The 21,277-nt window shown below is 41.8% G+C and overlaps 1 protein-coding gene and 1 pseudogene across 2 annotated transcripts in view; both read left to right on the forward strand.

Annotated features, from left to right (window-relative positions):
- The window catches only part of FAF2 (Fas associated factor family member 2), a 68,855-nt gene extending 65,170 nt beyond the window's left edge, over nt 1-3,685 (forward strand). For both annotated transcript variants that reach the window (XM_039239743.1, XM_039239744.1), the window contains exon 11: nt 2,842-3,685. In XM_039239743.1, coding sequence (XP_039095674.1) covers nt 2,842-3,024 — 183 coding nt within the window. In that variant the 3' untranslated portion in view covers nt 3,025-3,685. The remainder of the gene's footprint in view (nt 1-2,841) is intronic.
- Nucleotides 3,686-20,688: 17,003 nt separating this feature from the next.
- LOC120236757 lies at nt 20,689-20,855 on the forward strand (annotated as a pseudogene).
- Nucleotides 20,856-21,277: the final 422 nt, after the last annotated feature.

A 21,277-nucleotide genomic window follows, 5' to 3' on the forward strand; every position in this document is an offset into this window, starting at 1 on the left:
AGATAAAAAAGGATAAACTGTAGGAAAATCTCCAGGTCTCATGAGTGGGCAGAAAGTGGCAGCTGACTTTCTGTTAAATGAATGCATGTTAGCATCCAAATTGTACTCAGGACTCGTTTTTCTGTCTGTTAGAACCGAAAGCAACCTCTGGAGGTGATGTCCATTGTCAGTGGTAAACAGAAAATGCCAGTTTTGTACCAGGTTTGAGTATTTTCAAGCAAGATTGAAAAGGAAAGAAAATATTGTTTCACCCTTCTCTAAAGCCCATGTTGCGTTCATACCAATAATACTTGGTGCATGTCTGATGCATATCAAGATGTATCTCAAGATAAGAAAAGTGATTGTTAATGGAAATTGCAAAGAGAGACAAGAACTGTAAATGATCAAGTTTGATAGATTAAAATATGAGGAGTATAAAATCATGAATGGATCTAGAGAAGAGCATGGATTTACTCCTTAAATTCTAGAGGATGGATGGATGGAGTATATAGCCTCTTAAAAGCTCTGAAGAGGTCACTTTAAAATGAAGAAAGGAAGGCTTCACACAGTGGGGAACAAACTTACGAGAGGTAACTTCCCTCAAAATAGTAAGGGTAACTTGAATGTTGTGTTCCTGATCTTTGGGATTGACCTGAAGGAGAGAGGTTAGCAGTGCCCTCCACAATACGTCCTTTAGACTTTTTGGTAGAGGTAGCAGGCAAGTTAAACTGGGCCCTAGAGTGGATCCAGTGTGCCTGTTCTTAATGTGTGGCATCAAGAGACTGGGAATGATAAAGGTGGCCTATTCCGTAGGTACCTCACATTTTAGGTTTTAGTAATGTGAGTTTTCTTGATGTCACGTTACTTCTCATTAAGAATTTACCTTTATTTTGCCAGGGCCAGGGCAGGGTGAAGAGGGCATTTTCACGGACAGGTCCACATGGAGGATGTCAGATTTTGACCAAATAGAGTATCCACATGTGGGGACAGGAGTGCACAGAAGTCAGAGTCCGAGTGGCCTGTGGGGTGTGGGGGGTGTTAAAGCCAGAACTGAGTGAGGAGGGGGAAATGAACTTGTGGTTCTCTGTGTACATATATAGAGAGAAATACAGACTTCAATGTGTGTATGTATATTCACATATTCTCTAGTTTTTTTACACAGAAAGTGCTTGGGAGCAGAAACTCCCCAGTAGCAATGAACATACCTAGCACCTGGATCGTGGCTCTTAAATACCATTGTCCATTAAGAAGAACCAGGGCTTCTTGGAGAAATGGCTGATTCCAGAGCTGGGGCAGGAAAACACAAGATCAGCCTGGAATACCCTGTGGCAGAAGGCAAGGAATTATTCAAAAAATGATGAGACTTGCCACAAAGACACAGAAGGCACCTTGATTGGGCTCCTTCTGACTCCATCTAGAACAATTTGAACATTAAATATTATAATGCTATAACCCATTAAATAAAGTAGGAAATTATGACTCTGTTAGTATAAATAAGTTGAAAGTTTGAGGAACAATATGTCTCTAGTTTCAAAGTACCTCTCCACAGACTTTCTTTAGTTACAAAGGAGAGAAGAATTTGGACAGTGGAGAGGCAGTCACCCCATAATGAAGTGATCCAAGTGCACATTATAGGCATGGGGGCAGATTGGCATCGTGTTCTGACTGCATAAGATGTGTTCGGTAGAATGCACACCATTTCTGTCACATGCCTGCCAGAGAGTGCACCTGGGATCTACTCGTGGGTAAACCTCAGGCAAACACACTGAGAGACATTCTGCAGAATAAGTGACCAGTAATCTTAGAAGCATCCAGGTCATGAAAGTCAGGGAAAGACTAAGGATTTGTTCCAGACCAGAGGAGGAGGCTTAGAAGATGTGACAGTGAAATGGGACACATAATTCTAAACCTGATACATTTGCTATTAAAGGCAACTAGCAAAACTTAAAACCTTTAATAATAAATATATATTACGTTACAATAATAACGTGCCAATTAAATATCTTGTTTTTTTGAGGGCTGCACTATGGTCATGTAGGAGATTGTCCTGTTTATAAGACATACACAAGTATTTTGGGGATGATGGGACATCAGGTTGGCAGTTCACTCTCAACTGGTTCAAAGAAGAAAATTCTGCACTTCTGACTGTTGTGTAACTGATTTCTTTTAAATGTTTGTTTAGTTTTGAGAGAGAAAGAACGCGAACGCGCATGCATACAAGTGGGGAAGGGGCAGAGAGGGAGACGGAGGATCCGAGGCAGGCTCTACGCTGTTAGCACAGAGCTGGATGCAGGGCTCAAACCCACAAACTGTGAGATCATGACCTGAGCCAATGTTGGACATTTAACCGACTGAGCCACCCAGGCACCTTTCTGATTACTTTTTAAGCTTATTTATTTTTAGAGCAAGAAGTGTGCGCAGGGGAGTGGCAGAGAGAGAGAGAGAACCCCAAGAACCCCAAGCAGGCTTCGTGCTGTCAGCACAGAGCCCATCCGCAGGGTTTGATCTCATAACCTGAGCCGCAATAAAGAGTCTACACTTAACTGACTGAGTCACCCAGGCACCCCTCTGATTATTTCTAAGTAAAAATTTTTAGCTTTATATCAGACAAGTTGTCAAAAAACCCCAAAAAAAACCCATGAATCAGTTCAGAAGTAGGACTAGCATTGACTGTGTAATCTCTTAAAAGAGTTGCCCTATGTATTTGTGTGTGAAATGCAAGGACCTCACAATAGAATTCGAGTGTGTTGTGATTACCTCCTATCTCAGAGTCATCCTGGAGAGAACTAAGGGGGATATTTGATTTCACAGTTGTCTTGTCTTTGTCTTTTTCTCACCACCCTTTTCCTGTATGGTCTGCAGGTAATCCACGACTTCTTATTCTCCTTGAAAGAAAGCCCAGAAAAGTTTCAGATTGAAGCCAACTTTCCTCGGCGGGTGCTGCCCTGCATCCCTTCAGAGGAGTGGCCCAACCCACCCACGCTGCAGGAGGCCGGACTTAGCCACACAGAGGTCCTCTTTGTTCAGGACCTTACAGATGAATGACATTTTTCTTCCACTCCCCTCCCACCCTAATCCCTAAAAGAAATGGAAAAACAAAACAAAACAAAAAAAATGAGAGAAATTCATATTATTATTATTATAATACAATATTTTTTTTAAAAGACTGCTGCATCCTAAGGAAGGATCAGAAACCATGCTGCCTAAAAGAGTCACCACCTGTGCGCGCGCGCGGTCAGCAGTGAATGTTCCCGCTGGCAAGCTCTCCCTTCCCTCCTGCCTCTGCACCACGCACCTGCCAACGAAAGGAGACTCTTCACCTCCAACTCAGTCATTGTCCCGGCTGGAGAAGGGGACCTTCTCACTAGTTCTCATCCATTCTTGCTTTTATGGAAAATAAAAGTGAAAAAACCTCCCATCAACCAGTTACTGCAGCATCTCTCAAGGACTTGCTTCTCCCACCACCGGAGAAGAGAGGGAAGAGAAGGCACAGAACAGAGATGTTCCTTGAACTTCCCACCATTTATGAATAACTTTTAAATGTTTTCTGTTGCTTTGTAATGACCAAAGGAATAAGGCTGACGTAGGTGTTTTTTTTCCTTAACTTTATTTGATAAAGAGCCAATTCTTAAGCCCATGAGTTTATGCCCTGGGCTCCTTAGCCCACAAGAGTATAATAAAGGTGCCCTGGGCTGGTTTGTGCTTATTTCTGCCATTGTCCCTCTCACATTCCCAGAGAGATGGTTCTTTTTGGTCCAACCCTTGCTGTCCTTTCTTGCCACCTGTGCGCCCCACTTGGAGTAGTGGGAGGAGATCTGGGTTCATTGCCCTGCAAAGCCGTGTATAGACAGATACACCCATACGTGTGGTGTGAACACTCGTGTATGCTCACCCATACACATGACTGCAGCTTTCCCTTGGAATCTGTACCAGGTGGTTATTATGGGATCTGAACCAAAGGATAGCAGCTCTTCATTCCTCTTCTGACACATGCATGCTCTTCCTGCCCAGCCCTGAGCGTTCCTGAATTGCCAAGCGTGGCGCCTTCCTAATGGACTAGCAGGGCCTGTGGTAGAACCAGCAGAACCCCATGAGAGTGCCCTGCCTGTCTCAGTGGGAGGGGGGTGGTGGTGGTGGTTTAAGGATAGAACTAGAGACCTTGAGGGGAGCCAAGACCAAACTCCTGAACTTCCAAACTGTTGGAAAGAAGGCACATTTCAGTTTCTATCTAATGTAGCCACCTGCTGGAGGCAGTTTTTAATCCTCTCTCTCTATTGCTGTGTTTAAGTAATAGGGTTTTTAAACCTCTGGATGTCTCTTTGGTTGAGTTTCTAGTAATGGGTACATGGGTTAGGCCATGTATTAACAGATGGCCAGCATGAGCTGGCAAGTATTCCAAAGTGTTCTACAGCTAGACTGGTGCAGACTCGTAACGCAGCAAGCTACCAAAGTAACTGTAGTTCCTAGCATGCTGTGAGGCCGGGGGTTCATATCAAAATAAAGCATAACCTGGTAGGTTTGCAGTCTCCAAAGGCTTTCTCTCTTGCTTACCTAAAATCTAAGGGCCACTCTTTTGGGTCGCAGTGACATGGCTCCTGTTCTCTGCAGCCCTCAGTGGTTGGGATAAACACGGGACAGGGTAAGGAGCGTCACACAAAGCACCTGGGGAGCCTGGGAATTTTCCCAGTGGCCTTGGCACAGGTGTCTAGAATACCATCTATAGGAAAACTTAATTCTGCTCCTAGCTGCCTATTTTTCCTCTTTGTTTACTGCTGCCAGATGAGTGGGAGATCACTGACTGTTGGCATAAAATGTATCTGGAATGAATACCAGGATAAATCATAATCTCCATTCAGCTTTATGTGAAGTCTGCTTCCTGCTGACAACCATGCAAAGAGGAATTTTTCCGCTTAACTCAGCCTCCCTGTCAAATTCACAGCTGATTCCCTAGCCTTACACAGCGGAGGAGGGTATTAAGGGCCTTCTCTAAGTTGGGTATATTGTCTTGCCTATACTTCTTTGGAAAGTTGTAAATCTGTTTCCTTAATTCAGTCTGCATCTTCTACAATGTGCACTTTATGCCTCTTGCCCTTTCAAAACTTGTTCAGTGAAGGAGGTCAGTTGCCAGAATATTAAGAAAAAGTCTATGTTGGTATAGCTCTTGGGATTGCCTACTCGAGGTTTCAAGAGGTTTTATCTGAAGCACATGTTCCCTCCTAGTCCATGTTGAAACAGGCCTGCTTTGCTCAGATCCCGATCCTGTCTCCTTGCCAACCCCTCGGGCTGCTGCCTGGTGCCATCTCCCTTCCTCCTCCATGAAGAATGCACAGTTTATCACTGCAAGTCAGTACAATCTGTATGTTACGTATGTTACTCACAAGGACCTCTGGGAACTTGATGGGACCTGCAAGGGAGAAAATACTGAGAAGCTGATGATCTGCAAGCATTTGCTCATTTCCAAATCACCTTTGGGTTATTTCAGCTGTTTTTCAAACGTCAAGTCATCAACCTAACAAAAATAACTTGTTTCAAGTTTTGTTCTGCACTCCCAAAACTGAAGTAGATTCAGCTGAATAAGCATGGGAAATGACCAAGCAAAGACATCCAATTGGAGTCAGTTGAATTTCTGCAGCCTCAGTGGGGCCCTTCTGGTCTTTTCCTCCACTTCTGCAGAATTTCCTGCAGCAAATACTTTGTCCTTGCTTGCTTCCACTATGATGATTGGATAAAAAATGGCCAGAGGAGAATATTTATCTCTTTAAAAAAAACAAACCTAGAATCTTCAACTGAGCAGTCTTTATGAAAATTGCTAATGGTGCCAAGGCCAAGGAAAGAGTTTTAGAAAATGACTGTGGGAAGGAGTGATAACCCCCAGAATGCAAAATCAGGAGAGTATTATCTGGTGCTTGAACAAGGAGCTCCACTTTACAACTGGCTTTTTTAGGACTTGTGAGGAATGCAGCAACAGGAAATCCATCCACAAAGGATGCAGTGCCCCAACTTGTACTGCACCTGAATAGTTACGTGATAAATTTACTGAAGAAATCTAGTGTACTTTAAATTTTTTTCATAAAAGTTTACATTGTATTGTAGGTTAACATTAAATGTTTTATAACAAAAACCTCATAAGTTGTGGGTCTTTCTGTCTAGGAGACATGTGGTAGATATTTTCCTGTGTTCATGAAAGAAAGTTCAGGAAACCATGGGGATGGGAACAGGATATTGCATTGCTGAGAAGCAAGGAAGAATCAAAGAGAAGCAAGGAGTTAAATCAGTATTTTCCAGGGAAAAGAGGCTACTTAGTGTGGATAGGTAGGAGGGGCAGATAGATATGGATGGGTTCAAATTTGGGCTTTTCTGACTTCAAACAATTTCTTTCGTTTCCCCCAACTGTAAATGAAGTTAACACCATCTGTCTTGGGACAGGTTTGTCAATGAATCAAATGTATATGAAGGACCCACCCCAGGTGTCATTGTTCCCTTTCTCCATGGGGGAGTGCGGTTTGAAGGAATATTTTCTTGCAGTTGTAACTGTCAACTGTCCTAAGAGATGTCCCGTCTCCTGCTATAATAGACCTACGTGCTTGCAAATGAGTCCCTAAAGAAGAGTCACCTTTGATCTAAGGAAGTCTGGACTGTTACTGGAGCTCCCCTCCTAAGGTATTGTTGCTTATATTTTCATTTCCTTTCTGTTCTTTTTTTTTTTAAGTTTTCTTTTTAAGTAATTTTCAAACCCAACGTGGGGCTTGAACCTACAACCCCAAGATCAAGAGTTACTCTACCAACTTAGCCAGCTAAGCACCCTTGTATTTTAATTTCTGAGAGGAAATTTTAGGTTCAGTTATTTGCCTTTTTCTTCCGCACTGCCTCCCCTGTTGCTTATGCAAAGCTGTGTGGCTTCCTTTTTTTTTTTTTTTTTTTTAATGTATCTCTTAATGTACCTTTAAACTAGAATGTCTTCTGCTCAGTCTACTAAGTCTGCAAGAAGAGTTTGTTCACCTGAGGTCAATCTTAAAAATGAACACTCGCGATTGTGAAGCTTATGCATAAAATTTTTGCCATCAATTAACAGAGTAAAGGAAGATTAGAACTGTGATGCCAGATACACCTGGTTTCAAATCCTGGCTGTGGCCATGATTTTTGGCCAGGCGACCTCAACTCTCTAGGCTTCAGTTTGATCATCTGTAAAAAGGGGGCTGATTGTAGCCTTGCAGTCAAGATTAAGTGAATTGCTAATGCGGAGATACCTAGCATACAGTTGGTGTTCGGTAAGTAATAGCTTCTATTACGGTTTTCAAAACAGTCAGTAGCTTGCCCACTGCTTACAATTCACCCTAGATATAGATAAAGGGAGGAAAGGAAAAGTGGAGGGGTTAAGTTGAAGCTTTGCCTATGGTCAGGTAGTGCCTGACACTTTTCTTTGCCGTGCCTCCGGTGTTGCAGTGGTAACTCCACGTGCTTTCACACCGATGGAGCCACCAGCCCCCGAAGTCTTTTCCTCATGACTTCCCTCTCACAGCCCTACTCCTCCCCTCTTCTGTCTGCCCTTCTTGGTAATTCTCAGAATGATGTCCCAAACTCCCAGGTTTCTTTAAGCTGAGACCTGCTTTTCCCTTGAAGACGCCACTTCAAAAAACCCTTAAGCAGATACTGCTCATTTTCTCTCAAGTCTTTGAACCAAGATATGGATCTGTACTTGTCTTCTGCCAGTCTGATGCATGGTCTTCCAGGACAGTGCTCCCGAAGCACGTGCCGTCTGCTTGGACTACTTTATCCTGTTTTACTTTATCTTGTTATGCTGTTCTTAACAGCAATGTCCTGTTGCTACTGGACATTCCCCCAGATGTTGGAAACTGATACTTTCCACCAGCCACCTGGGTGACTCATATCTACATATATGGATTCCCTAAAATTATGGTCCTACTGCTCATGATTTGACTTGTGTAGCTGCTGAATGTAGTAGAAAGAGGCTTTGAGTCCAATGTGAATTTGAAGCTGCTGCTTGCTGACTGATGTAGGACATTTCCTCATCTATAAACATCATTGTGGTGCATCCTTGCAAAGTTCAGGTGCTGCTTAAATGGTCTGATACCTATGGAGTGCCTGGTTGTGGGCAGATGAATGCTTAGTAAATGTTTGCTTTCTTTGCTCCTATCCTTCCCAGCTGTGCTGTATTTTGAATATGGCTTCCACTTTGAACTGCTTAACCCTCAGAACCTCAAAACTAAACCCTTTCTGAGCACAGCCTTTCGTGCTCCCACTCCAGTATCCCTACTCTGCCGTCAAGGCCTTTCTGTCCCTCTCCACTCCTCTCAGTTCTCCCTGCTAAAATCCTGTTGGCTTCTTGGCCCCCTCTCTATGACAGTCCGGTGCTGTCAAAATACCTGAAGTGAAACTGAACCATTTGGTTTCTCTCCTCTTGTTCCTTAAGCTGCAGAGTCCTGGCATATATCACAGTAAACTGAGGAGCCCTGCGTGTTGATGCCCAGTCCTGTGATCCAGCCTTAAGAAACTCCCCATGCATTTCTACCACATAGGCACTGCTTCACTGTGTCCCCTTTCTCAATCCAAGCCCACCTGTCTTCCTCACTCTAAGCCCATTACAAAACAGCCTACTTCCCGAGAAAATTGAAATCTTGTCACAGAACTTCATCATCTTCCTTTTTCACCTCAAAATTGTTCTGTGATGTTTACTGCTTCCTCTTTCCCTTTTGTCTTGTGGGTGTATTTTCTTTTGAAGGAGATATAATTCACATACAGTAAAATGCCGAAATCTTAAAAAAAAAAAGTTTTTTTAATGTTTATTTATTTTTGAGAAAGACAGGGTGAGCAGGGGAGGAGCAGAGACAGAGGGAGACACAGGAAGCAAAATAGGCTCCAGGCTCTGAGATGTCAGCACAGAGCCTGACATGGGGCTCAAACTCACAAACTGTGAGATCATAACCTAAGCCAAAGTCTGGCACTTAACCGACTGAGCCACCCAGGCACCCCAAAATGCTCAAATCTTAAATCCATAGCTTGATAAAATTTTGCCTATGTGTACACCAAAAGCAAGATGCAGACTATTTAATCTCCTCAGAAAGTTCTCTTGTGTGTCTTGCCAGTCTGTAGCCTCTCTGAGATAACCACTATGCTGGCTTCTTGCACTATAGAATTTTTGTTTGCTCTTAAACTTCATATAAATGGGCTCACTGTGTTGTCTGTATATGGTTTTATAATGTTTTTCTTTATTCAGGTATTCCTATTCATGATAGGAAACTTCAGGAAGTGCAAATAAACAATAAGAAAACTTCATAATGCCACATTGTCTGGAGGTATCTACTGTTAGTATTCCATTGTTTGTCTTCCCAGACTTTGCATATAAAATTTTTTTTCTACAAAAATGGGATGGCATTGTAAATACTGTATTATCTCAATTTCATATCTTCTACATATATATTTTTTAATGACTCTGCAGCATTTCACTGAATGGATGTACCACAAACTCCTCAAAATCCTCTTATAACATTTTAGGTTGTTTTTGTTTGTTTGATTGCTTTTCTAAGAAGTACAGACTGATAAACATCATTCCTGTAGCTAACTGTACATACTCATGCTTGTTTTCTCAGCGAAAAAAGAAAGAATCCTAGAAGTGAAGTTACTGGGTCACAACAGGTTGGAAATTTTACTTTTTTAAATGATAGTGTGATTTCCAAATTGTAGTCCAGAAGAGTTATTAATACTCCTGCCAGCAGTGTGGGCTTGGTCTCTGATTTATGTCATCATTCCCAGAACCTTTACATCAACTATATTCTTTTCATTCTTTTGACTCTCTATTCATGTTCCATCTAAAAATGTTTGGTACTGGGGCGCCTGGGTGGCTTAGTTGGTTAAGCGTCTGACTTTCGCTTAGGTCATGATCTCGCGGTTCGTGGGTTCGAGCCCTGCGTCGGGCCCTGTGCTGACTGCCAGCTCAGAGCCTGGAGCCTGTTTCAGTCTGACTCCCTCTCTCTCTGACCCTCCCCTGCTTGCGCTGTCTCTCTCTCTTTCCTAGAAATAAATAAAACATTAAAAAAAAAAATTAAAAAAAAATGTTTGGTATCTCCTCCCTTACAAAACCTTAATCTTACCTTACCCATCCTATCTCCTTTCCTGCCAAGATAGTGTGCATGACCAGCCTCCACTTCCTTAACCTCCTGTTGATTAAACTTCCATCCCCACTGATCATCTCTTATAGTCAACTGCAACTTCCTCATTGCCATGTTCATTGGTTTCTTACAAGATCTTTGTGAATATAAAAGTTCCCCAGCTGGTACCTGGCCCACAGATTGGGGGTCAGATTATGTGAACGAGGCTAGGGAATCATAGTTTATCTTGAGGCCATTGAGGGGCTTTAAGCAAGAGACACACATCAGATTTTGATTTGAGAAAGCTGGTTCTGTCACTGTGAGGAGATTGGATGGGAGGTGGCAAGACTAAGAGGTGATATGATGGAGTCTTGGATTAGGAATTGTGGGGATAGAGAAGTTTTAATGATGGAAATGAGAACTATGTAGGAAGCACAATAACCAAGGAGGGCCTGAAGGCTAATTAGAAACGGAGGGTGATGGAGTGTCCAGGTTTCTGACAACAGCATTTTAGGAACAAAACAGTCCCTGGTGACCTTCATGGGTGCTGTTTCAGTAGAGTACAGAATCAGAAGGCAGAAATAATGAATGGGAAATGAAGTGGAAAGATGGAATATAGGTAATTCTCATGAAATTTGTCAGTGGAAGGTATCAGAGGAAATAGGACAAGCCAGAGAGGAGTTACCAATGAGGAAAGGTTATTTAACATACGAGAGACTTCATTATGTGTAAATGTTTAAAAGCAGTGAGGTTTTAGAGAAAAATGTTGAAGATGCATAGAGATAACAAAGATGTCCCTGGGGTGGTGGAAAGGTTGGCCTTAGGAGGAAGGATGGGAGCATTTGTAGATTTGAAGGTAGAAGTTGAAAGTGTCCACATGTGATGGTAACTCTTTGTCAGATTGTGGGGAGATGGTGAGGTCAGAGATCTAAGAAGACTTTTGATTTGAAATAGCTATTTTAGAGAGCAGGCCAGAGTATAGGAAGACTTAGGTGGTTTTCTGGGAAAACCAAGAGCCCAGGTGGGATTGTGACCAGAACACACAGTGGGTGTAGATATGAAAAGCCAAGACCTGTCACAAGTCTATTTTCTTTGCTGCTGCCAATTTTCTTTTTGAAAACAGAGGTCATTGAAAACATGCAGGCATTCAGAATCTCTCTGCACCCTCCTTTGTCCCAGGTGAAAGGCCAGTTCTTCAGCCTAGAAGTTGGGGGACTTCAACTCTGGGGCCCTTGCAGAACTTTACAGCTTTGTTTTTCTGTTCCTCCACATGGTCACACTAATTACCCACACAGATCTCTTAATTGTTCCCTAAACACACCAATGCACTTCCTGCCTAAAGCTGCACTGACACAACTAACACTCAAGATAAATGGTTTAAAAGATAGGCTGTCAATTTCTCAAACTCCTCTGATTGCCAGTCTGGCAAGTGCCTATGCCACATGATTCTGGTCTTCCAGAATCATATTTATATGACTCTGGATAATTATAACACAGGCACTGGCAAGGAGAGTAGATATAAATCATAATTGGCATACCATGCCAATGTAGACACATAGAAACTGCACTCACCTGCATCATCTCACATAGCTCTTATCTTTGGTGCCTATATTAGAGATCTTTACTTACAAGTAACAAACAGGAAACCCACTGTAGCTAATTTAAGGGGAGAAAAAAAACCCCAAAAAACCCTGATATGTTGAAAGACTATGGGTAGGTCCAGAATTGAAAGCCAAATCTCAGAAAGGGTGAGGTCCAGGTTTCAGAAAGGGAGGGTTGGTGGGAAGGTGTTGTCAGAGGTAGAGGACACCCATGGAATGTTAGGACTCCCACCTTTGGGATGAAGAAACACAATTTGCAAGTAGATTGGGGAGAACCTTTTCTTTTGAAAAATTGCAGAAAAGCATAAAGAAGAAAATAACTCTTATTCACATTCCTACTACCCAAAACAACTTAACATTAATGTGTTGGCATATTTGCTTCCAGCTTTTTTTTCTCCCTGGATATACTGGAGTTAAAATCACATAAAATGTTTATACATTTGCTGAAATAAGTCCGTTCACGCTCTGCAGATGTGGTTACTTTCTGGCTGAAAGTAACTTTCAACCTGCCATTGTGTTGAGCACTGAACAGCAGTGAGCCCTCTGTTGTTAGGAGGGCTTTCCCAGCATGCACTTTTCTGTCAGACTTTGTCTGAGGTTGAGACAACAGCAGAGGCTGACAGGTTTGCCCCAGCTTGTCAGAGCTGTGGAGGTCAGGGAGGTGGTGGTTCAAGGTATCATCATTGTGCAGAAAAATAATTGGAAACAGGAGAGATAACAGTTAATTCACTATGCTGGGACTCTGGAAAGAGAGGGCAAGGCCTGTGTAAAATCATCTAGGCCCTGGGACTGGGGTCAACTTCCCTTATGCTTTCCTCCAAGCAGCTCATTTGTTCACTTACTCTATCACCTGTTCAGAGAACCCTCACTGATGCCTACCGTGTCCTTGCCCTTTTGCTGGGATCTGGGAATTTGGCGAATGTGATGGCTTTTGGGCTAGTGAAGCAGAGACATGGGCAGCCAGCCAGCCTGAGTGTAACAGGTGAGACATACGGGGAAAGCTGCCTGCATGGCGTGCTAAGGAAGCAGAGTGGAAGTGTGTTCTGCTCTGGCTTGAGGGAGGAATCTGGGGAAGCTCACTTGAGGAAGGGACATTCAAACTGGGCTTTGGAAAAAGCGTGCTTACAAGGAGAGAAGTTCAAGCATTTGAGACAACATAGTGTGGCTCAAGGGCAAGGGCTGCAGCGGGGCAGATGGACCTGGACGTGATTCCAATTGCTGTTTATTGGCTCCGGGATCATTGGCAAGTCCTCTCCCCTATCTGAGCCTCAGTTTCTTCAGCAGGAGCTATGAGGGAGGTAATACCAGTTTTATAGTAAAGACATCAATCAGAAGAAGGATCCCATGAGGGATATAACTCGGCAGCATGGTGGGCAATTGTGACATGTGAATAGTCTAAGTAGAGGAAACAGCATGCACACGCAGGGGTGAAAACGGCATGTTGGGGAAATCATGAGAACCGGGGGTGGCTAGAAGGAAAGAGAGAGATGCAGAGGCTGACGAGAGTGAGATTAGATTGGGATAATGGTTCTACTGCTTCCATCCCCTCCCATAGGGAAGCCAGAGAAGACAGTTGAGAGGAGAGAAAGAGAAATGTGGAACCCCATGTCTTTGACATCACCCATCTTCCATTGAAATGACAAAAGAGGTTTATCTTTAGGTCTGAAATCAGTCTGACTTCAGTCTCCCTGTTCATTTAAAAAAAAAAAAAAAAAAAAAAAAACCCAAGACACTACTGCAGCTGTCATTCCCAAGAACCCATGTAAGGGACAGAGGACTTCCATTTCCTGTTGCATCCAGGAAGTTGTAAGGTGGCAGTGGAGCATGGAAGAGGGGAAAACAGGCTGAGGGAGGCCTCTGTTAGGGTTTTTCAGAAGTGGGTTCTCTGACTTGGAGAATGCAGGACTAGAAAGACTACCAGGATATCCTGATTCTCCCATTTTCTACTCGGGCCTGGGACTAGACTGGGACCTCTCTGAGCTGCAGCTTCTCCGTATAGAAACCAAAGATAATATATACCTCAACTCAGAGAGCTGAGGAACAAATGAAACACTGTGGTTTATAAGGCCCTCTGGCACCTGGCCCCTGACTTCCTCTTCAACTTCATCTCCTCAACTTCACCCTGTGTTCTTGCCCAAACATTTTCCTGCCTCTCAGTCTCTGCACATTCTGTTCCCTCCTTATGGATTGCTTTTCTCCTGATTAGCTCCTGTTCATCGTTCAAGTCTCACTGATCTCTACATCGCCTCCCCTGGGAGACCACCCCTCAGTCAGGGTGCCCCTGCCTCTGTATTCTTCATGACCCTTGTGATGATTTGAATTTAAAAATTTTTTAATGTCTATTTATTTTTGAGAGAAAGAGAGACAGCGTGCAAGCAGGGGAGGGTCAGAGAGAGAGGGAGACAGAATCCGAAGCCAACTCCAGGCTCTGAGCTGTCAGCACAGAGCCCGACATGGGGCTTGAACTCATGAACTGTGAGCTCATGATCTGAGCTGAAATCGGATACTTAATTGATGATTGTCACCCCTAATTTGAAGTTACTGCTTACTTGTATATTGTCTAGCTCTCCTTCTGGAATGCCAGCTTCCTGGAGGCAGGAGCTTTGTCTCATTCACTGGAGTTCCCAGTTGGTGCCTAGAACAGTGTGTGGCTTTGGGCAGAAACACTCAGTCAGTTTTGTCGAATGACTTTATTTAGCACAAACAAGATGGGAAGCACCATACAAGGTGCTAAGGACTGTGTGGCAGTTAACCTGCCCTTATAGAGTATCTAGGCTGCTACCCACTCTGTGCCAAGAGAAGAACTCTCTCTGAATGTCTTTCCCATCAGTATACAAGCCGAGCTCAAAGTATTCTGAGGTACTGAGGCCAAGTCCAAAAAGTGATGAGAAAGCATCCAGTCCTGGAGTTCCACCTTCCTCCCTCCAAGGTCCTGTGGTGTGTACCCCTTGGAAGGATGTTGCCAGTGTTACCAACTATTATTAAAGTAAATATGTACTTTACTGCCAATTCATTCATTCTTCAAAGAATGGCTACCATGGACCAGGCATGGCTGTGGTTGCTGGCAGGCAGAGTTTTTGATACAAGGGAGGAAACCAGAATGACCTCCTACCGCCCCACCACCCACTGCCGCACCTTCAAATAACAAAACTGTAGCCGAAAGAGGATAGGATTTTTAAAAATATTTTATTTATTTATTTAAGTAAGCTCTACACCCAACATGGGGCTTGAACTCACAACCCTGAGATCGAGTCACGTGCTCTACCAACAGAACCAGCCAGGTGCTCCAAGATGATAAGATTTTTAACTTTTTAAGTTTATTTTTTGTTTGAGTATAATGTTACATTAGTTTCAGGTGTACAACTTAGTGATTTGGTAAGTTTATACATTATGTTATTATGTTCATTACAAATGTAGCTATCATTTGTTTTGTTACATTGTATTACAATATCATTCACTGTATTCCTTATGCTTATTGCCTGTTACTCCTGTGACTTATTCATTGTGCAACTTGAAGACTGTATATATCTTCCTCTCCCCTTCACCCATTTTGCTGAACTCCCCCACCCACCTCCACTATGGCAACCATCAATTTGTTCTCTTTATTTATAGGTCTGCTTTGTGTTTAATAATTTTTGTTAGATTCTACTTATGAGTGGAATCCTATGGTATTTGTCTTTCTCAGTCTGACTTATTTCACTCAATATGATACCTTCCTTCCAGGTCCATCTATATTGTTTCCCATGGTGGCTGTACCAGTTTACATTCCCACCAACAGTTCCTTTTTCTCCACATTCTCACCAACACTTGTTTCTTGTCATTTTGATTTTAGCCTTTCTTTTTTATTTATTTATTTTAAAAGATACTGTTTTATTTTTTAATTTTTTTAACGTTTTCTTTCTTTCTTTTTTTTAATGTTTTATTTATTTCTGAGAGAGAGAGAGAGAGAGAGAGAGAGACAGCATGAGCAGGGGAGGGTCAGAAAGAGAGCGAGATACAGAATCTGAAACAGGCTCCAGGCCCTTAGCTGGCTGTCAGCACAGAGCCCGACACAGAGCTCGAACCCACGAACCGTGAGATCATGACCTGAGCTGAAGCCTGAAGCTTAAGTGACTGAGCCACCCAGGCACCCCTGATTTTAGCCTTTATAACTGGTGTAAAGTGATACTTCACTGTAGTTTTAATCTGCATTTCCTTGATGATTAATGATGTTAAGTATCTTTTCATGTGTTTGTTGGTCATCTGTATGTCTTCTTTGGAAAAATGTCTAGTCAGGTCCTCTGCCCATTTTTTTACTCAGTTTTTTTGTTTGGGGTGTGTGTGTGTGTGTGTGTGATGAGTTGTGTAAGTTCTTTATATATTTTAGATATTAACCCCTTATCAGATAATTCATTTGTAAATATCTTTTCCCATTCAGTAGGCAGTCTTTTTATTTTGTTGATGGTTTCCTTTACTGGGCAAAAGCTTTTTATTTTGATGTGGTCTCAATAGTTTATTTTTGCTTTGGTTTCCCTTGCCTCAGGAGACATACCTAAAAAACTGTTGCTGTGACTAATGTAGAGAAATTACTGCCTGTTTCCTCTTCTAGTATTTTTATGGCTTTAGGTTCATTTTGTTTGAACTATTTAAAAATTTTTTCCTATTTATTTACTTATAAATTTACATCCAGGTTACTTAGCATATAGTGCAACAATGATTTCAGGAGTGGATTTTTTTTTTTTAATTTATTTCTAGGAGAGAGAGAGAGAGAGACAGCGTGAGCGGGGGGGGGGGGGCAGAGAGAGAGGGAGTCACATACTCCCGATCTGGCTCCAGGCTCTGAGCTGGCAGTCAGCACAGAGCCCGACGCGGGGCTCGAACCCACGAACCGCGAGATCATGACCTAAGCGAAAGTCGGANCAGAGCCCGACGCGGGGCTCGAACCCACGAACCGCGAGATCATGACCTAAGCGAAAGTCGGATGCCCAACCGACTAAGCCACCCAGGCGCCCCTCAAGAGTGGATTTCTTAATGCCCCTTACCCATTTAGCCCATCCTCCCTCCCACGACCCCTCCAGCAACCCTCTGCTTGTTCTCCATATTTAAGAATCTCTTGTTTTGTCTCCCATCCCTGCTTTTATATTATTTTTCATCTCTTCCCCTATGTTCATTTTTTATCTTTTGTATCTTGAAGTTCTCATATGAGTGAAGTCATATGATATTTGTCTTTCTCTAATTTTGCTTAGCATAATACCCTCTAGTTCCATCCACATAGTTGCAAATGGCAAGATTTCATTCTTTTTGATTGCCATGTAATATTCCTGTGTGTGTGTGTGTGTGTGTGTGTACATGTACATACATACCACATCTTCTTTATCCATTCATCCAGTGATGGACATTTGGCCTCTTTCCATACTTTGGCTTTTGTTGATAGCGCTGCTATAAACATTGGGGTCCATGTGCCCCTTTGAAACAGTACACCTGTATCCCTTGGATAAATAGCTAGTAGTGCAATTGCTGGGTCATAGGGTAGTTCTATTTTTAGTTTTTGAGGAACCTCCATACTGTCTTCCAGAGTGGCTGCGCCAGGTTGCATTCCCACCAGCAGTGCCAAAAGATCCTCTTTCTCTGCATCCTCACCAACATCTGTTGTTACCTGAGTTGTTAATGTTACCCATTCTGACAGATGTGAGGTGGTATCTCATTGTGCTTTTGATTTATATTTCCCTGATGATGAGTGATATTGAGCATTTTCATTGAGCATCATTGGCCATCTGGATGTCTTCTTTGGAGAAGTGTCTATTCATGTCTTTGGTCCATTTCTTGTCTGGATTATTTGGATTTGGGGTGTTGCGTTTGATAAGTTCTTTATAGATTTTGGATACTAACCCTTTATCTGATATGTCATTTGCAAATATCTTCTCCCATTCTGTCGGTTGCCTTTTAGTTTTGCTGATTGTTTCCCTTGCTGTGCAGAAGCTTTTTATTTTGATGAGGTCCCAGTGGTTCATTTTTGCTTTTGTTTCCCTTGCCTCCAGAGACGTGTTGAGTAAAAAGTTGCTGTGGCCGAAGTCAAAGAGGTTTCTCCCTGAGGATTTTGATGGCTTCCTGTCTTACATTTAGGTCTTTCATCCATTTTGAGTTTATTTTTGGGGATGGTGTAAGAAAGGGGTCCAGGTTCATTTTTCTGCATGTCGCTGTCCATTTTTCCCAGCACCACTTGCTGAAGAGACTGTCTTTATTCCATTGAATATTCTTTCCTGTTTTGTCAAAGATTAGTTGGCCATACATTTGTGGGTCCATTTCTGGGTTCTCTATTCTGTTCCATTGATCTGAGTGTCTGTTTTTGTGCCCGTACCATACTGTCTTGATGATTACAGCTTTGTAATACAGCTTGAAGTCTGAGATTGTGATACCTCCAATTTCAGTTTTCTTTTTCAAGCTTGCTTTGGCTATTTGGGGTCTTTCCGGTTTCATACAAATTTTAGGATTGTTTGTTCTAGCTCTGTGAAGAATGCTGGTGTTATTTTGATAGCTATTGCATTGAATATGTAGATTACTTTGTAGTATTGACATTTTAACAATATTTGTTCTTCCTATCCAGGAGCATGGAATGTTTTTCCTTTGTGTCTTCTTCAATTTCTTTCATAAGCTTTCTGTAGTTTTCAGTGTATGGATTTTTCACCTCATTGGTTAGATTTATTCCTAGGTATTTTATGGTCCAATTGTAAATGGGATCAATTCCTTGATTTCTCTTTCTGTTGCTTCTTTTCTTCATTGTCGGTGAATAGGAATGCAGCCAATTTTTGTGCATTGATTTTATATCCTGCGACTTTACTGAATTCAGGGATCAGTTCTAGCAGTTTTTTAGTGGAATCTTTTGGGTTTTCTATATGGAGTATCATGTCATCTGCAAAGAGTGAAAGTTTGACCTTCTCCTGGCTAATTTGGAAAAAAAATTTTTTTTTAATGTTTGAGAGAGAGAGTGTGTGTGCAAATGAGTGGGTGAGGGGCAGAGAGAGAGAGGAAGACACAGAATCTGAAGCAGGCTCCAGGCTCTGAGCTGTCAGCACAAAGCCTGATGTGGGGCTTGAACCCATAAGCCATGAGATCATGACCTGAGCCAAAGTAGGTTGCTCAGCTGACTAAGTCACCCAGACTCCTCTATGGTTTTAGGTTTCATATTTAGGTCTTGAATCCATTTCAAGTTTATTTTTTGTGTGGTGTTCGAAAGTGGTCTAACTTCATTCTTTTGCATGTAGCTGTCCAGTTTTCTCAGCACCATTTATTAAAGAGAGTATCTTTTCCCTATTGTATGTTCTTTCCTCCTTTGTCATAGATTATTTGACTATATAATTGTGGGTTTATTTCTGGAGTCTCTTCTGTTCCATTGACCTATGTGTCTATTTTTGTGCCAGCACTATACTGTTTTCATTACTACAGCTTTGCACTATATCTTGAAATCTGGAATTGTGATACCTCCAGCTTTGTTCTTCCTTCTCAAGATTGCTTTGGCCATCCAGGGCCTTCTGTGATTTCATACAAATTTTAGTATTATTTGTTCTAGATTTTTTTTTTTTTTTTAATGCTGTTGGTGGGGCACCTGGGTGGCTCAGTTGGTTGAGCATCTGACTATTGATTACAGCTCAGGTCATGATCCCAGGGTTGAGGGATTGAACCCCATGTATGGCTCCACGCTGAGCATGGAGCCTGCTTAAGATTCTTTCTCCCTCTGCCCCTCTCCACCACTCGCTCGCTCTCTTAAAAAAAAAAAAAGAATATTTAAAAAAAGAAAACTTGGTATTTTGATAGGAATTGTATTGCATCTATAGATCCCTTTGGGTAATATGGAAACTTTAACAATATTAATTCTTCCAATCCATTTGTGTCATCTTCAATTTCTTTCATTAGTGTTTTATAGTTTTCAGAGATGGTTCTTTCACCTCTTTGGCTAAGTTGATTTCTAAGTATTTTATTCTTTTTGGTGCAATGGTAAATAACATCGTTTTCATAATTTTTCTTTCTGCTACTTCATTATCAGTGTATAGAAATGCTACCAATTTCTGAGTATTAATTTGTGTCCTGCCACTTAATTCTTTTATTACTTTTGGTAGTTTTGGTAGTCTTTAGGATTTTCTATGTGTAGTACAAAAATGATAGGATTTTAATCTGATTCATAATGTCATAATTTATCCAATTTCCCACAGGCTTTTTTTACTTTTTATTTTGAAATAATATAGATTTATAGAAAGCTGTAAAACTATTACAAAAAGGGTCTTATTTAACCCTTACTTTCCCTTAATGATAACATCTTATATAAAACCAGAAAACTGACATTGGTAAAATCCACAGATTTCACCAGTTTTACATGTACTTATTTGTCTGTGTGTGTGTGTGTAGTTTTATCACTTATATAAATTCATGTAACCAACCATAATCAAGATGCAGTCTTTTTTGCATTACCACAAAGATCTTACCCCTGCCACCCCTTTATAGTGACACACACACCCTTATTCCACCATGCCTAAACCCTGGCAACCACTAATCTAGTCTCCATCTCTCTGTCATTTTGATAATGTTATAAAAATGGATAGATATGTCACCTTTGTGATTGGCTTTTTTTCACTCAGCATAATTCCCTGAGACCCATCCAAGTTGTTGCATGTATCAATAGTTGTTTCTTTTCTTTTTCTCTTAAGTGAGCTCTATGCCCAATGTGGGGCTTGAACTCATGACCTTGAGATCAAGAGTCACAGGCTCCACCAACTGAGCCAGCCAGGCCTCCTTAGTTTCTTTCTTTTATTGCTAAGTAGTATTCCATGATCTGGATGGGTCACAATTTAACCATTTGTTCACTGAAGGACATTTAAATTGTTCCCATATTATGAAGAAAGCAGCTATGAACATTTGTGTACGTATTTTTGTGTAGACATGTTTTCATTTTTCTGGGATAAATGCCCAGGAGTGCTAGGTCATTTAGTAAGTATATGTTTAGCTTTATAGGAAACTGCCAGGCTGTTGCCATGGCGAAGCTGAGCAAAGAGGCCAAGCAGAGGCTGCATTAACTCTTCAAGGGTGGCCAATTTGCCACCCACTGGAATGTTCTTCATCTCATGATGTACCTGCGATTTAAGGAGGTGCAGATCCTGGAATGCCTGACCCAACCATTTTGAGCTTATTTAGGGGATAAGGAATTATTTGGTCATCTGGATGTGGAAGCAGTTAATGGACAGGAATAACATGGTGTGTGCTGTGGCTGAGAGAAAAAATGGGACTTCACTGAGATGATCATCAGTGGAATGGCACAGGGCTTTTCACAGATGCCTTTGTGGCAGTGAGCAGTATCTCTGTAATCTCTATTTACTTATGATAGATTGTATCAAAATCAATGTTAAAAATAACAACTTGCCAAACTGTATTCCAGAGGGGCTTTACTATTTAATATTCCCATCAGCAATGTATGAGAAATCTAGTTTCCCTGCATTCCTTACCAGAATTTGATAGTCACTATTATTATTTTTGTTGTTTTTACAGGTGTGTAATGACCTTATTGTGGTTGAATCTGTATTTCCTTAATAGCTTATGGTGTTGAACAAATGAAATATCCTCTTT

The sequence above is a fragment of the Hyaena hyaena genome, unplaced genomic scaffold, assembly GCF_003009895.1.
Source record: "Hyaena hyaena isolate Hyena2069 unplaced genomic scaffold, ASM300989v1 scaffold_160, whole genome shotgun sequence".
NCBI classification, from domain to species: Eukaryota; Metazoa; Chordata; class Mammalia; order Carnivora; family Hyaenidae; genus Hyaena; species Hyaena hyaena.